Raw genomic sequence first — 18,609 nt, 5'->3', positions numbered from 1 at the left:
TGTCAGGTTTTTACATTACAACCCAAAAAGAAATTAAGACAAACATCTTTTTTTTTTATTAAAACACTGCAAGTGAAATGAAAATACAAATGACTAAGCAGAGGTTGTTCTCAGTCTGAATTGGCTCAGTTTAAAATGTAATGCAAAGACATTGGGTAGTTACAGGCAGGGGAGAAAAGTAGAAAGCCATTACTATGTTTCTCACAGTATATCTTAAACCAGTGGTCTCCAACCCTGCTCCTGGAGAGCTACTGCCCTGCATGTTTTAGGTATCTCCTCACTCTAACTCGTTATCAAGCAGCTGAGGCTCGTCAAAGGGCTTGATAACGAGTTGATTATTAGAATCAGGTGTGTTAGAGTGAGGAGATACCTAAAACATGCAGGGCAGTAGCTCTCCAGGAGCAGGGTTGGAGACCACTGTCTTAAACTGTTGCTACTTCAAGTCCCAAATCCTTACTATGTCATAAGAGGACAGAATATGAGCAAGTACTTCAATTAAATACAGACATTAGATATTTATCATCAGTGATTTATTATTTTTGTTCCCTCTCAGAAACACCTGGCCTATTTGAACAAATAAATGCAGAAAAAAGTAAAATACATTCACAAAAACATGAGCACCTGTTTCATTTAGATTCCAACATCCATACACCTCTGCTTTATAAAGCCCAATAAAATGTGAAGACAATGTACAAGCCAAGTCCAGCCAACCACCTACTAAGTTTTTACTGTAGGCAAACAAAGTAGTTTCAACAAAGAAATGATTAACAAGCAGAATATTAACATTTGAGGTGTGTTAAAGAGGACAATTCATAGTGAAGTTTAGGCTAAAGACACAATGAGTCATTAATTAAACACTGCAGACACTTCATGGTTAACAATGAAAAGATTCTTTTAATGTTCCCAACTAAAGGCATGTATTTACTTCTGCCATACCTACATTGGAAAATACTATAGCTTACAGGAAACTGTTTAAGAACATAATGCCCCCAAAACTAATTAAATCTCACTTTTTCAGGGAATTTGTACTTGTTTTTTTTACTTGTTTGGCATAAAAGAACTTGCCCCTCATTCTCTAAAACCCAGTTTTTAACATTTCACTCATGGGTTCAAAAGATAATATTGGTGGGGGGAAACACATGTAGGTGTAAAGGGAAGAGGCTGCTGTTTGAGAAAATTTACTATTATTAATTTCAAACTACTGAGCAAAAATTCCCAAACACAAAACATAAACCAATCAACTGTATAAACTAAAAACATGTATGCCAGTCATTCACAAGAGGTAACACAGATGGAAGGAACAAGTAAGTGGATATATCAAATCTATATTATTTACAACCAAATCTAAAATTGTTTAATTACTCTAACAGTTTCTACAAAGATTGCATAACAGTGTCTTTTCTTAATGTGACAAACTTCTTAAATATGCATACTGCATTCTTTAATACCACTTCTTAACCAACTTAATTAGTTTCACCACTGATAAATAACCCTTTGTTCCCACAAAACAAAAACACCAGAGAAAACTCAAAAGCGCACACTGCCTCCTCCCAGTGATATGTCTGTGGAGAAAGCTACCTGATTTATCACTCGATGGGAAGGTCTCAGAGATCTGCCTCTTTAAGGCAAAAGCTCAAAGTCTCCCATTAAGTTTCTCGGCTGTACTAAACAAAAAGACCAGTTCTTGGCAGTGACTGTCCAAGCACAAGACACCAACGGGTGCTGATCAAGTGACCAATGAAAACACTTTTTTCTTCAAAATTCGGTTAAGATAGAAAGCTCATAAATATAGAAAATGTTCCATCTTGAAGCAGTAAGTGAACCTAATATAACCGTTTAGATTGAGCATGTGAAAGAGCCAACAGTAGGACACAAAAGTGAAGAGCAGATAATTGTTTGTGATGTGTAGCTGTCCTTGCCTGTAGTTTACGCCCCCTCATGGGCTGTCAGAAGTTTTTGTGGCCTGAATCTGTTCCTCCGGTCCTTTCCCTAAATCCTCTCCTTTCTTGTGTTTTCGAGCATGCTTGTATTTGTCCACGTAAGCCTTCACCAGATTGCCCACCTTCACTGGGTTAATCTCCCCACTCTTGCTGTGGCACACCTGATGACCAGCAACACAGAATAATTTCAAAATTATTACTCAAGAAACATATTCAACTGATAACCTCAGGCACAGAGAAGCACCTTAGGTTATTACTCAAATATATACAAGAAAGTTGTAAAAACCAGTTAATATCTTGGACAAAATATAATGCTACCTACTTTCTGGACGGCTTTTCGTAGAATCTCTTTATATTCATCCTTGTTGATGTCTCTCCTCTGGTAGAAAGGCTTGATAGCTAGCTTCACCTCCTCTATAGCTCTCTCCTGCATGTGAAGCTTCTTCAAATACTGCTGCCAGGAGTAAAAGTAGGAAGGAGCTATAATATTTATCTGACAAAAAAAGACAGTATGAAATTACTTAACATATTCAGTTCAAAGCTTAAATACTCATAAGGCAGAGTCACCTGGTCATTTCTCGACACTTCCCCTTCTTCTGCCTCTCCTTGCCCAGTGGTTGATAACCCCTCAGGGTGCACACTCTCAGATCTAGAGGTGGTGAGCAGACCAATACCAGCCTTCTTGAAAAGTTCACTGATAGAGCCAGGTCCAGTGATGACCTAAGAGAGTCAAGAGTTGAAATGGATGATAAGAAAATCACTAAACAGATTCAAAATCACAGCAAGATAGATTAAGTCATGTGAATGTTAGGATTTTCACACACACACACACACACACACACACACACACACACACACACACACACACACACACACACACACACACACACACACACACACACACACACACACACACACACACACACACACACACACACACACTTTTACTTTCGTTTATTCTGAAAAGCTTCAGTATCAGTTTTGGTTTCTGTCACATGACTCTCAGAAAACAATACATTGGCTCTTTCTAGCAAAATACTGCCACCTTCTGGACATTTAATTACATTAAAGTACTACATCCAAAAGAACAAGATCCAAGAAATATTAGGGTCACTCTGAAGCGTCTCAGTCCTACCTGACTGGATGTCTGGATTGTGGAAGAGGGTCTGCGGGCTCCTTCCTGCTTCAACTTCAATTTATACAGAGCCAGCTCTGAGTAAAAAATGAGCCAGAAAAAACACAAAACAGTTAAACAGATGCAAAGCACATGTCTGATTGCTTCCTGTTCTGCAAAATATCAGTGTAAAGTTGTACTTTAAACTTGATCTATTCACTTTTTACATATTAAATTTGTTTTTTCACTTCTTTAAATCACTTTTTGGAGTAGCCACATTTGTTTCTGTGTAATGTGAGCAACCAAAGGCTGGTGTGGAGTAATCTAGTGGCAACACTTACTGCTTGCAGATTTCTCTGGTTGAGGTCCTTCAGGCTCCTGTATATTCCAGGTAACCCTCTTCACTTGAGTCTTGGATTTGGCTCCCACTATGGCCGGCACCTGCTCACCCTCATTCTTCTCCTCCTGACCACCCTTCTCTTGTTTGACAGCTGCACTACTTTCATCTGCATGCTCCGACTTCACATAATCCAGGTTGTCAAGCATCACATCGACATTGAAGTCATCATCAGAGTCTGAAGGTTGCTGAACTTCCTGCTTTATGGGGACACTCAGACCAACAATGTTTGGTTGTTCTGAGGCTGTTAAATGTGGGTGAGGCAGAGAGACATCAGGTGTGGTCAATGTAGAAAATGAGATGACCGGGGGCAAGTGGCACACTTCTGAGGAACTGGGCTCCGACTTTATTGTAGTGATTTCACCAGTTTCAGTCATGATTATTTCAGTCTTGATGGGGTCCTCTTCCATTTCTTCCTGTTTTATGCCTTTGGCTATTATCAAAGAAAAGGTGTCAGTCCCTTCGCTCTTTATTTGTTTGGTAATTGGAAGGTCTTCAAACATATCAAGAGGTGGTTGTTTTTCTTCCTTAATTTCTTTTACAACCTTAATCTCTTTCATCATTTCTGCAGTTGAGGCCTGGCTGTCTACCCTGTGGTCTTCACCTTCCTTTTTAACATCAGAGGGAGAGATACAGAAAAACATGTCTTGTTTGTTGACTTTAGCAACTTTTTCATCTGTGAGGGAGATTTGAGTCATATCTTTCTCTTTTTTCTTGTCCTTCCTGTCTTTAGAGGATGAAATACTGGGCCCTGAAGTTTTCTGTGAACTTTTGGATGATCGTTCTTCTTTCCTTCTCTCTCTTGAGATTGATCTAGACTTGTGTCTCCTTTTGTCTTTTGATCGTGACTCCACCTTGTCTCTGGTGGAGAGAGATGATTGTTGCGGTCGTGTGTGATCTTTCCTCCTTTCCCTGGATCTAGATCTGGATCTGGACCTGGACCTTGACTTTGACTGTGAAGAATGCCCATGCTTCTTGTCCTTTGATCTAGATCTGGATCGTGATTTTGACTGAGAACAACCACGTCTATTGTCCCTCGATCTAGATCTGGACCGTGACTTTGACCAGGAACGACCACGTCTCTTCTCCTTGGATCTAGATCTGGACCGTGACTTTGACCGGGAACGACCACGTCTCTTGTCCTTGGATCTAGATCTGGACCGAGAGCGACCATGTCTCTTGTCCTTTGACACCTGTCTTCTGTCGTGGTCTCGCTCCCTTTCATCATTCCTCTTGTTGCTCTTTTGTTTATGCCTGTTCCTCCGTGAACCCTCTCTGTTGCTAGAGTTGGAATCAGACCTACAAAGCAATAATGAAAAATAAAACCTTTAAAGAAAAAAACAAATAGTTACTGCTAGGAATATTGAGCAAATAATTACATATATACCTGGATCGCCTCCTGTCTTCGGATCGTGACCGGGATCGCTGTCTCTTTCTGTGAATCCTGTCAGGGGAACTGGACCTAGAGCTCTCTGATGTTGAACAAGCCCTCCTCTTCTCTCTGGACCTTGACCGCCTGGAGCTCCTTTCTCTGTCCTTGTCCCTTTCTTTCTGCCAGCCTCCCTGTCCAGAGGCATTATATTCTCTTCTGCTTCTGTCTGTCTCTGAACTGCTCGAGCTAGACTGGCGCTCCTTAGATGAAACACCTCTTTTGGAGGTTTTGTTCTTTAGGCTCAAATCTCTTGATGGAGACCTGGAAGAGGGTTTGGAATCAGAGCTTACTTCTACTTTTTGTTTCTTCTTGGCGGGAGCTGAACTGGATGCTGATGAATCATTCCAACAGTTAGAAAGAGCACTGCTGGGAGTTCCAACACTCTGTCCACTCTCCTTCTTTAGAGTCTCTTTCTCAGTCTTTAAAAGGTCCAGGCTGTGATGTACAGGTGGTGTGATGTCTGATGTCCCTGTACTAAAATAACTTTTTATGCCACACCTTTCAGCTTCCTCTGCATCATTTAACCCTGGCTCCTTCTTGATTTTGATGCCAAATAATGATGTTTGTTCCTCAATCTTAGTGTCTACTAATCTTGATTCTTTTTCAACCTTGACTTTTTCCTCTGAGCATCTGACCACCTGTGACACAGTCTCCTGTACAATAGCTCCCCTTGGTTCTTCCTGTGAGACCACCCTCTCCTGTGTTTCAGTTTTCACAGGAACCAGCTCCTGCTTGCTTCGCACTACACACTCCTTGTTTCCTAATCTGGGAACTAAACTAGCATATCGGGAGCTGCTACCCAGGCTTGTGCTCTCAGCTTCACTGTCTGAGCTGCTTGAGTCTGACAGAGTAGGATTAAAGGGATCATAGATATTATTACTGCCTTGTTCCTTATCAACGGGCGTATGTGATGCTAGCAGCATCTGTTTATCCTTGTGCAACTGTCTCTTTTTTGCCTCATCTTCCTTTTTTCTACAGTGTTTCTGCATGCTGCCTCCACTAGCAGAGGATGACGGGGTGCTTAGCCGACTTGAATGCCACGAGTTCCCACTGGAGTTAATGCGGAAGCTTACTGCTGATGAAGATGAGGAAGATAAAGAGGAATAACATGACTGGCTGGCAGGAGAGCCAGTGGAGGGAGAAGAAGAAGAGAATGAGTTGGAGAAGGCTGATGAAGAGCCTGCTACGTCACGCCTGTGCCTATGAGCCTGACTGTCAGCTCTTCCCCGTTGCTGGTCTACACTTTGCTGCATATTCTTGTCCCCAGCAAGGTTGTTCATGCCTGTTTCAGACATACCATAACCATTACCTCTTCCCCTACTACTGCTACTACCACTACTACTACCTATATTACTGCCACCTTTCTTAGTACCATCATTTGTGACATCATTGGTCTCCCTTCTTATTTTTGGTATCCTTGGAAGCACTGATACGTCTACCCACATTGGCTTTGTGGAATTTTTTTTAGGTTGGGATTGTGATGAATCCCTTGCCTTGCTCTTTGAGCTGGAGTCTGAGGCAGGGTGGATGGATGATGTTGATTCCCTGTTGGTTCCAACTCCATTAGTTCCCCGGTGACCAGGAGTTGGGATGGGCCTTGTTGGACGTGGTGGCTGCAAACTTGGGTGATCTCTGGGTGATGAGTCAGAATGGAGAGATGGTTTGGTGTGGTTTGTGCAGGAGGGTGTGAAAAGGGGCAACTGAGAAGAGCTCTGGGAGAAGGGTCCATTCAACGTGCTACGGGAGGGTCCTGGTAGGGCTCCGTTGTAGTGGTCAGACAGAGAACTGTCTCCTGGGTTGGGTGACATCCCTGGGTTGATCTGAGTGCTGGAGTCTCCTGAGCTACTGCTTTTGCAGCTATCTGGCTTTACTGTAATACATAAATATTCAATTAATAGGCACATATGGAGTGGAATATTAAATCTTTTTTGTTATGTGTAACATTTTAGTGTATTATTACTGTGTTACAGTATTACACAGAATTATGTTTTGTAATGCTAATTACTTATTAATGTATGCATGTATTTTTTTCTTCTGTATTTTTCTCTTTACTTGACATAGGTAGTCAGGAATAATTAGACTCTGTACACATTGATCAATGAACAAATTATTCATTTCCATGTTCAAAGTGTTTGGAAAAAACAGAAAAATCTTAACAGGAAATATCTCAATTGGTCAATCAGCTGGAAACAAATCACTGTCCAGGGGGGGAGAACATGAGCAGCACTGATTGTTTCTTGTGCCACCAGACTGAATATAATGTAAGATTTCATATTCAAGAGCTGGACTTAATGATAACATTTCAATAGCATCAATTTTTCATGAGAGGTAAAAGCAAGTCTGGCTCTGTTTACCACTCCCAACCATCAAGTATTTATAATCCCCACTCACACAACTACAACACATTTAAATCCCGGGCTGTTTTTAAAGATGTGCCACCCACACTTACTTGGCTTTATAGCTTTAAGAGATCCATCTCGATTAATGACGACATCAGAGCTGTCCATCAAGAGCATGCTTTGTCCTGATAGAATACTGCCCAGCAGGTCAGGCACAGGCGCTGCCTCCACAACACCTCCTGATTGGGGGACATCCATACCCCTCCTGGTATAACAGAGCACACACTAACTTAGATGAGCTAAATTTCTGAATTGTTCATCAAGTTAGATACTCTTTTGATCAATCAGACTGAAAAAGCTAGGACGCCTCACAATTATTAGATATATAAATATAGCAGCAATAATGATCTTGCAAGCAAGTTTGGTCTGAAATTGTCTAGATTTGATATTTTTCTGATTTTGAACCTGTGTATCAGTTTTGGTTCCTAGAGAAATTGATTTCAGATTTTTACATTTAAAACGTTGATATTTTTATAAGGTTTTTTGAAAAGCTTAGCCAAACTTTTGAGTAATAGCACTGGTCCACCATGCTGTAATTGTATAAGCGGTGATGAAGCAGCAGACGCTGTAGGACACTTTCAGGGATTTATGAGCAGAATCAAAAAGCATGTTGCCCAGATAGCTTTAAATTTTGAACCATTTTAAATTCAGAAACTGTTGTCAATATCCAACCCTACACATCAGGGCAAAAGAGGGCTTTTACCTGAAAAGGCCCGCAGTGACTGGTCGAGCTACAGGCTGGTGAGAGCGAAGAGCAGAGCGAGAAATCCCTCGTCTCTTAGCCTCCACCAGCGATGTGACGTGTTCTTGCTGTTCTTCCTCCTCACTGATCAAATCAAAACCATAAGACACAATTTGCTTAATAAATTACAGTATAGCTACAAACCCACTGATATGAATTATTACTATCCACACATGTTATATACTTCAATAGATGGATGTGATAATAAGATTATAACAATTATAATAAGGGCTGACCTGAACTATTTAAATACTGTCTTGTAAACTCCACTTCTATCGTATGTCTATTCATAGTTTTTTGTTGTTGTTTTTTTTTAACAAAACAAAAAATTGCGCATCACACATCCATATGATGCAACATCAAAGCAAGGAACATGTAGAGTTAAATGAGTTCAAAGAAATCAACAGTGTGGGAGCATTTTACATTGTCAGATGATAAGAAAACGTACCGATCCGTGAATGGATCCAGGTCAAAAGGATCTCCATAGATGGAGAGAGAAGCAGCTCCTATGTCAGCTCGCATGCTGCTTAGCGTTTGTTCTGATGGCCGGTACACAGTAGGGAGCGAAGAGCTCTTCTTGTCCTTTGCAATTCCGAGACTATTAGCGATGCGGCTTCTAGGAGTCTTTTTCAATACCTGATGGGAAAACATAGGCAGAGTTCAAATTCAGTGTCTGATATATGCAGTGAAACATTTAAAACATACAGAATGATATTAGGCTCACTCACCAGTTTTTTTCTGGATTTAGTCCTCCTCACCCTACGTTTCCTCCTCCTGAGTCCTGTGCTTGCTGATTTGCCTTTTGTACCTTTAGCAGAGGAAGTCTTCTTGCTTTTGACCTTTCTGCGCTTTCCTGTTTAATCGATCATAAAAGTCATCCCTCATCACAAACACATCTCTATGTTGACCACATACTGTAGCTATCTCTTGCTATTCCTTCCACCATATGTGTTCAAGTGGGCGCTTGTGATTATGCTAACCCTAGCGTGAAAATTGTTGTATTTTTGTATGTGTGTGCTTACTTACTGGTCTTGCGCCTGCGGGTAGATGTGACACGAGGCGTCATGTCCCTTATATATACAGCTCTGTTGAGCCCGGCAACCACAGCATTAATAGTTTCATCCAGCCAAGTGGACTGCATCAGATATGTTGGAGCCAGCTATTAAGAAAACATTTGCGTAACTTCACTGGTTCGCTTTCACAGACCATTCTAGTACAGGACCCAAACACCTGTGCTGCTCCTTAACACATGCATTTCAATCACCAGTCAAAGCATAATTTCTACTGTTGGTAGCAGTAAAGCACATTACCCAAATATGCAATTTAATAAGTGGTAAATGTGATTTAGTAAATCTAATCTGAACAACAAACTTTGTGCAACATCAACACATGCATCTGCAAAATCCAGCCTCATATAAGTGAGTTAGAAAATTAGTCAAGAGAAGCATCACGCCTCATTCCAAACCTGCGAAGTGCGTGCCTGTGTGATGCGATGACGGTTGACACTAGCTCGAACCCTCTCACTCTGCTGGGTACGGGCAATAGCTCGGGTTGGACCTGCAGCACGGGACTGGGAGCGACTGGTGGCAGGACGAGCAGTAGAAGGAAGGCTCTCTGTATCACTTACTTCTTCAGCTGAACCCCCTGAGGCAGGAAGAGAAACATCTGACTAGTGGAAAGATGCTTATGAGGGCAAACACTGCTATGAGATAAGGGTATAGGCAAATATATCTTCATGTTAATTTATGTCTTTGCAACATATTTTTGAACAAGAGGCAATACCATAAATAAAGCCATTACAGCAACAATTTGGATAGCATGAATTCACTAAAAAATGTTTTATATTAAAGAGATAGAATATTCAGGTTTAGTTTTTTTCCTGGCTGTGAAGGAATACTTGCTCCTGAAGACCAAAATATTGTTTGAGCAAGCTTGAATTATAGAAGGCAAATAACTTGTAGGCTTAGTATTGTAGGTTTTTTTTTACTATGGGCAGGATCAGAGTCTGAATTATTGACTTTCCATGAATTTCTCAATAAGAAAAATGATAACATTAAATTGTCTCTGGATTTGATAAACACAGGATTTGTTTTCTGGATCTGGAAATTTATAAAGATAAAGAAGGTCTCCTCCATTCCATAATCTACAGAAAGCCTACCTCTCGTAATACTGTACTACACGCCAAAAGCTGTCATCCTAAACATCTTAAAGAAAACATACCTTATGGCCAATTCCAAAGACTTAGGAGGGTATTTGATCAAATTAATAATTTTGATGCTAAGGCTACAGAGATGGAAAATCAATTTATCCAGAGACAACAAAACAGCTGTCCAAATGCTAAAAACAAAGCAAGAAGTCTAGAGCGACAGTCTCTTTTACAAAGCGGTAGATCAAGACAGTGTTCTGAAAGGGTTTTCTTTTCTACAAGATTCAGTACAGAAGAAAATCACATTAAGAAAATTATTTTTAAAAACTGGAATCTACTACAATGTGATGCTTCTTTGAGAAACATTTTTTCGGAGCCTCCAGTTTTCAGTTTTAAATGACCACCTACTCTGAATGATAAACTTGTCCATAGCTATTTATCAGCACCCCTAAAATCTACTTGGCTGTCAGCTAGACCCTGTGGCAGCTTTAAGTGTGGCCATTGTAATCACTGCTCCAATGTTATCAAATGTAAAAACTTTGAGGATAAACATGGAGGAAAAACTTTTTATTAACTGTAAGACTACATTTGTGATTTACAAATTGGAATGCCCTCTCTGTAATGTGTTTTATGTTGGCAGAACTAAACGCCGACTACAGGACAGAGTCTCTGAACATAAATACGCAATAAAAACAAAAAATGACAACTACCCAATGGCTCGTCATTTTAAGGACAAACAACAGTGATCCCTCCATCCTCAGGGCTATAAGTATTGATCATGTACCACAAACTATAAGGGGAGGCAAAAGACTTAGACAACCTAACCAACGAGAGTTTTTGGATCTTTAAGTTAAAAGCAACCCTTTATCCGGGTCTTAATGATGATTTAGAATATTGCCATTTTCTGTGAAGACAGGCATTTATTGTTTTCCATTAGTTACTTGTATGTTTGAGGTTTGATTTTCTTCTTCTATAGTGATTCCTACTCCCCTGGGCAGATACAGGGCCCCCTGCTGTCCACCTGTAGTTTGTTTTTTGGTTACCCTGTGTGGTTTTGGCTGCTTTTGTCTGAGTCTGCCTGGCTAATTGTTGATTGTCCACACCTGTTGGATGTCACATTAGACATTTTAACCTAACTTGTTGCAGAGTCATTGCTCACTTCCTGATGAAGGCTCCTCAGCCAAAACACGTAGAAGTATAGTTTAAATAGTTAAAATAAAGGCATTTTATTTTTTCCAAGATGAGTGCCTTGGTGTTTTCCTATTTTCTAACTTGTAGGCTTACTTGAATGACGGTTGTTAGCTTCACACTCAGGACAGAACCATTCCTCAACAGGAACGGCATCAAGAGGTGGTGTGAGACAGTCCGTGTGATACCTGTGGAACAAAGAAGGCAAAATATATCAAACATAAAAACAGGTCACTCTTGTTAAGAGACCTGGATCAATGTTCCATTATGCTTCAATAACATTGTTTAGACGTATGGTGGATATATCTAAATCGATGCAACAGAACCAGGTATTTAGTGTCATTTTATTCCAAGCTTTCTTTTTCCTTGTCAAAAATGGACACCTACATTACCCACAATGCAGTTGGAGATTTGGGTGTGATATGCTGGTAACAGCACATGTAGTCTAGTGATGTCACATCCTTCTAACTCCTTTTAACCCCATTTTTTCCCATTATCAAACTAGAAGTGTTCAGATGCAACCAGCGTTGCTTCAAGCAACATTACTTTATCAATTTCACACAGTTCCCTCTGGGGACACAAAAGGCTTTAAACAACAATTTTTCACACAACTGTAAAACATGCAAACATTTATTTTGAAAGGATTGTAAGTAGATTAATATCTATCTCACCCAGCATCGCAGCCATCGCAGAGCAAGAGGCGGTCCTCACGGTCACTGCCTCCACACACCTCACAGCTGGTCTGCTCCAGATCCAAGTCTATTGTCTCCTCTTGACCTTCCTTCACAGGTTTTTGTACTGTAATCTGAATTGAGCAGCCATCAGAGAAATTACACTTGAGCTATAGTCTACACAAAATAGATGTATGGAGAGTAAATTATGGGAATACATGTTCCAGAAGTAATGTAACTGAGGACTGAAAATACTCACAATTTTCCGCACTTTGCCTCCATAACATTTCCTTAAATATATGCTGTTGAAGGAAATACGGTCCACAGGACACGAGTTTGCATTCTATATAGTGGAAAACAAAAACAATGGAATTGAGTGACTGTGCTTCTTCCTTGATGCTGATACAACCTAAACCTGGATTTATACTTTTTTAAGGGTTTAGCTGAAGTTTCCTTCCTCAAAAATGTAACATGACGGAGCTATGGCATTAATGGAGATACTAGAAAGGCTGCAAGAACTTTTACTTGCTGCTTCAATTTTCTGTTAGACGCTTCTGATGCCATTGGAGATTGTTGAAAGTGGAAATAAGATTAAAGAAGGTGAAGACTTCCATTGTTGTGTCACACACCTTCCAAAGCCATTACACTGCAGACGTGTTCACACAATCGACAGCAATTGCACTGCAGTAGTGTCCAACTTGTTTCTCCAATAAGACATAATGAAATAACACAAGTTACCTGAATGTTCTATAAGTGTGTGTGTGTGTGTGTGTCCCACCATTGCTTTGTATCACAATAGTACATGAAAGAACATAAACACAGTTACCGAGGGGAATATCATTAAAGCATGATACAGCATGTACACTGCACAAGTCTTGTGTTGCAGTGGTGAAATTTGACATTCACCTTTTAATTAAAACCTACACCAGAGACTCCTGTTTAACCCCTTGTGTCAACTGCAAATCGAGCACTGACTTACCGTGGCCCATTCAAGGATGCAGTCGAGACAGAAGTAGTGCTCACAGGTCTCTGGCGTTGCCACAGGCTGGCTATTGAATGAGTTAAGGCAGATGGGACATTTCTCTGAGTCCTCATCTGAGCTCAGGCCTGCAAGGTCAGCAGAGGTCCCCCCAAGAGCTCCCTCCTCTGCCTTAGCGTCTTCTTCCTCCTCCTCTTCGTCATCTGATAAAAGTGAGTAGAAATCTGTTGTATATGTACTATACAAACATGCTCTATGGAGAATATTGCAGCACAAAGTTGAATAATAGAATGACAGAATACTGGGTATTGCATAAGTCAGTTTTTCCACATTCAACACAACAGGAAAACTAAAGTTAGATAGAATTTTTTTAAATACATTTTTAAGTAAGCAAGACTATTTAGATATAACTACATTGTAACATCAACTTATATATACCTTTCAATCTAGTGAATATACAAACAAAAAGCATGCAACCATCACTAACAACAATGTAAACAACACATTCTTACCATCTTCTTCATTCCCTTCTTCTTCTCCCTCCTCCTCATCTTCTCCATCTAGGTGATCCCCCTCTTCTTCCTCACCACTATCAGATTCTCCCTCCTCAGACTCCCCGTCAATGCTGTCAGAGTCATCTAAGAAAACAAAACATTAACTTTAAACAAAAACTGACAAGACTGTAAAGTTTCTACTGTACCTGTATGGGAATAAATGTGTCTGATGACAACATTTACTCAGTAATTCATGAGCTTGTCTTATTCATGATACATGTTTTTAGAAAGTAAAAACATGTTAAACAGACTACCTGAAATGACCCACGCTGCAGCTCTTTTTCCTTTGCTGTTGGAAGCATTGCGGTTTATCAGCTCATCTTGGCTGTCATCTTCATCCATGGCTGACCATCAAAAGAGCAATTTCTCTGACAGCTTTTCTTCGAGAATAATCCTTACAGGATAGAACATATATGCAAATTGTGTTTAACAACCTCTAGATTTTTGTCATGCATTAATTTCATGGATTATGACACAATTAGGTCTAACTTAACCTGAAGTGTATTGGTTACATGTTAGCCTATCTACTCACTATTTTAAGGACAGGCGATGATAAGAAGACTTTTTAACAAACTTTATGAAATGACAAGATGATGTTGTCATTGCCTGAATCCTTAAACTGAGAGGGAAAATAATCTCCAAGCATGTGTTCCCGTTAACTGGGTGTTATAACTACAGTGAACAGACACATTAAATCGAGTCAGACTTTCACATTAACTACTGATGACATTAGTGGCCTTGTGGGAATTTGAGCGACTAAAAAGCAGCTATTAATAATACATAAAGATGTCTCTTTGTTCGTAAAAAAAAACAAAACAATAAAAGGCTAACTAACGTGACCTAGCAAGCAGCCGCCTGCAACCAACGCGAGGGCTACACTTGTAAACAAAGAGGAAAACTGGGCACCAAACAGCGCTTCGTTTGTGGCTTACACAAAATATGCATGCAGAGTATATAGATATATACACTGTGGATATACGCACTGAAAGAAACATTGGACTAACCTGTAAAGCAGTTCTTATTGAACAAATGACGCTAGCTAATGACACTAGCATTAGCGTGTTAGCTAGCTAGGTTCAGAATAGCTAAATTTAGCACCTACAACCTGGTTCGGAATCTGTAGTAAAAATACTCAGTGTTTTGGGGCATTGGTATTAAGTCTCCAATCAACTCACATTTGACAACAATATCTCAGTCGAGCATTTAATAGCAGTTTCAAACCTACCCTGTTCAGTAGTGTGAGGTGTGTTTAGAGAGATTTGAAGTCTCCACAGTTGTTGACTGACACCACCGGCTGGTTACAGACGGAAATGGCCGAGTGATCTCCGTGAGTCTTAAAGACACAGTGCACCATGTGTCATCACTCATCAGTCACAGCACAGACACATGCTGAATACACTTTGATTGTACTGTATCTCTAACATTGTGTCAGTCTACCCACATTAAATGCACACATTGTTGGGGGAGTAACTAGTTACATGTAACGGCGTTACATAACTTATTTACAAAATAAATGTAACTGTTATCCGACCTTTTTCATAAGATATCTTAATTTTATATTCCAAAATCTACATGAACTAATGAATACATTTTCAAATGAGAGATACATCTTGCTTTATAAGAAATTATATCCCTTATAAATCATGTCAGTATCCATGAAAAACATCTGAATTTAGTTATAGTTAGTAAGTAATCAAAAAGTAATCACATGTCATAAGTAACATTACTTTGATTAAATAATTGAAATAGTTTCTTTACTTAATACATTTTAAATAGGGTAACTTGTAATCTGTAACCTATTACATAACCATAGTAACATTCACAATCCTGAATGCACACTATATAAGTCCCAACACTACAAACATCAAGCTTAGAACAAGCTATCATTCCAAATTTGACCAACTAATACTAGCTTAATAAAATGAATGTAATGTTTATGATGCCTTTTTTTACAGCAGTCCTATAGGCTTGTATTATCAATTACCAAACACACACAAAAAGGTCTAAACTGCTTTTTGATATAACCCTCAAGCCTGAAATGTATAATACAGACAATATACTGGGGGGAAATCAATTAAAAGAGAGAGAAATACACACACAATCAAAAGAAGGGATCATGCAGGGTATGGTATCCATCTTAACACAGATATCACTTAAATTTAGTATTATATATTTCACTTCAGTTTAGCTCTAGGTATTTTTTCCATGTGAGCACTGTGCAGGTATAAGGTAAAATAAGCTGTAAGTGACTTGAAATGCATGTTGGCCTAAAAATGTTAAATATTTATAGTTTTGGCTTGTTTGCCTCACAGTAGGTTATATTTTACATTCAGTACTAACTGAAATGTTTTTTAAAGTTTGGTAATTCCTATTATAACAGTTTATTCCCAGTAACTCCATCTATTATTCCCAGAAGTGCCAGGACTAAGTAGTAGTAAAGTAAACAAGTGCCCCTGTCGCCCCCTGGTGGCAATTAACTAGACAAAAATCAACTGTTACATAATACAATGTAATCCTGATTTGCTACTTTATGTCATGGGGTCATGCGTATCCTGGCCGTGAATAAACCTACAGGGCTTTCACTGGTCTGAAGGGAATACTAGAGTATAGGTTTACCTGGAGATAAATAATGAAATAAGTAAATAAATGTTTCTAGTCATCCTTGAAATAAAGTGAGAACACTATGTTCCAGTTGGCCAGTTGAAAAGATAGGGGTGAGGGTGGGGGTGGGGGGCTGGGGGAGTCAAATGTGGTGATTATTGTGGTTATCATTGTATCAACTAAATCTACAATTTATTATGTTGATAGATAATCTGTCATATTTATATGTCTCTATGATATGATACTATAGTCTACAGAAAAAAATGTAAATGTGTAATATTCATGATATTGAATGAAGTTCAATACTGTCTGTGACTACTTGGACTTGGACTTTTGAACCATACTGTGTGTGTGTATATATATAACATTGTATTTTATATATTATTGTATTATATATTATTATTATAGGCTATATATATATATATATATATATATATATATATATATATATATATATATATATATATATATATATATATATATATATATATATATATATATATATATAGCCTATAATAATAATATATATATATATGTATATGTGTGTGTGTAATCCTAAACTCTCACTCCGTAAATAATTGAGTGTTCATCATCGTCCTCCTCCTCCTCCTCCTCGTCATCATCAGATCAGACTGTCATGCTGCATCCATGGTACGTGCACATCCACACTCTGCTCATGGCAACACTGTACACAAGTAAGCCGAGTTCAACCACTCCACACTGTAGGGGTAGGGTCGTCCTTTCTCAAAGCGTTCAAGTGCACGTATCCCACCCACAATGGCAGCTGCCGCATCACGCGGGTTCTCTGTACATTCTAAAAACACGTGCGTTGCATTGATGATTGCAATAAATAATCTCAGGACAGGAAACTGTTAACAGGAGAATGGTTCATTCCTAATGTACGACGTGCAAAACTGAACGCGCCGCACCCCAACTATAACTCCAAAAATGAACATACCTGCTGGTTGCATAAAGCCCGCCTCCCCGAGGGGTTTATTTGATGATAAGCCATGATAGGCGGGCCTTTGAACCCAAACAAGGAGGCCGATTGGCTGTGCATGGTGCCAGTTTTCTTTTCATTTGCATAACCAGGTCGGGTTGCAGATGCAGGGGAGTGGGCTGGGTGGAGATAGTGCAAGTGAACTGAACTTCAGCGTCGGTGTAAGGCTACACTATATTCCTTAAATACACCTAACTTGAATCATAAGCTGTGATTTGTTTTTTGAGGGAAAAAACTATTTGGACGTTTAACTAGATGATAGACAGATTCATCCGCGAAATTTAAAGTTTTTTTCTTTATAAAAAAAATGATTACAATAAGAAAACTTGGGACTGGTAAGTAACTCCCTTTATCTGCCACTATTCTTTATTCTCTCTGTCTATATGGTGTTGATGAATAGGCCACATCCCATGTGTCACTACATGTAATTTCTCTACAAATTGCTTTACAGTTCTACAAATGTAATTATTGATTATTTTTTAAACTTGTTTATGACAAATCAATTAAAGCATTATTTTATATATATATTTCGGTTACCAAATCCATACATCGTGGACTAAGCCAGCTATAGGCCTAATTTGTAATTGTGTGGAACAGTTTGTTACAGTGTTTGGACAATTGAAGTCACTTTAAATACATTATTTTATGTTATATAATTTTAGTCATATGGGCGATATTTCCAAGTGATGTGAATAAAACATAGCAACAATAATCTACACCTATCATGTTGATTATGTCTTCATTTATTACTGCTCCATTACACAGTCTTTGCCTGTTCCTTCACAGATTGTGTGTGCTTATTTCTTCTGGGGCAAGGGTTGAGATCTAAAAGCAGGTAAGCCACTGACTAACGCACATTGTGCCCGTTGCCAGTTCCACTGTGCGTGTGACAGCGGCTAACCTGGTTTTGGGAATACATCTCATCTTTTTGGATCGTCCAAAATCAAGACCAGCCACAGCCAGACAGGACAGACAGCCCTCTACAAGAGCAATGGCCTGTGCACGTTTGCTGGGACAGGCCTGCTCAACATGACCCCCCCTCCCTCCCTCCCAGTGGTCTCTATGTGTACTGTAGCCTACTTCCTCCTATGTTCATATGCTGTACTTTATATAGGACCAGTAGCTTTTTCATTGACTCCCATAGAGCCGACCTCTCTAATGCCACCTACTGTCAAGACTTTTGGTGAGTGTTTTGTTTCAGTTTCTGTTTCATCTGAGTGGTTCAGACAAGATAATCATCCTCATGAACGGTAGTTCCCAATTTGAGGTCAGGGGCCCTCCGGGGGTTCTTGAAGAGGTTCCAGGGGGCCCTTATGCAAAATGAGCATTGCTATAATGACACTGAACTTGGTTTTTAGAACAAAATGTATGTAGAGGATAGTATAGCTGTATTTCGACACTTTTAAACTAGTACAAGCAATTGTCCTTTTATTAACTAAATCATAT

The 18,609-nt window shown here is 39.4% G+C and overlaps 1 protein-coding gene across 1 annotated transcript; it reads right to left on the bottom strand.

Moving 5' to 3' along the window:
- Positions 1 to 57: 57 nt before the first annotated feature.
- Positions 58 to 16,769, bottom strand: phrf1 (PHD and ring finger domains 1). The gene is made up of 20 exons (XM_062421015.1): positions 16,731 to 16,769; positions 14,788 to 14,895; positions 13,817 to 13,956; positions 13,521 to 13,646; positions 13,009 to 13,202; positions 12,289 to 12,372; positions 12,030 to 12,163; positions 11,455 to 11,546; positions 9,490 to 9,668; positions 9,051 to 9,183; positions 8,753 to 8,877; positions 8,473 to 8,660; positions 7,986 to 8,108; positions 7,333 to 7,487; positions 4,839 to 6,753; positions 3,396 to 4,750; positions 3,076 to 3,152; positions 2,508 to 2,660; positions 2,263 to 2,394; positions 58 to 2,101 (listed from the first exon to the last, which is right to left on the bottom strand). The coding sequence occupies exons 3-20, from the start codon at positions 13,902 to 13,904 to the stop codon at positions 1,937 to 1,939; spliced, it is 5,418 nt and encodes a 1,805-aa protein (XP_062276999.1). The 5' UTR covers positions 13,905 to 13,956; positions 14,788 to 14,895; positions 16,731 to 16,769; the 3' UTR covers positions 58 to 1,936.
- Positions 16,770 to 18,609: the final 1,840 nt, after the last annotated feature.

Source organism: Scomber scombrus, chromosome 6 (assembly GCF_963691925.1).
Source record: "Scomber scombrus chromosome 6, fScoSco1.1, whole genome shotgun sequence".
NCBI lineage: Eukaryota > Metazoa > Chordata > Actinopteri > Scombriformes > Scombridae > Scomber > Scomber scombrus.
The sequence above is the reverse complement of the archived record's forward strand: the minus strand, read 5'-3'. Positions and strand labels throughout refer to the sequence as shown.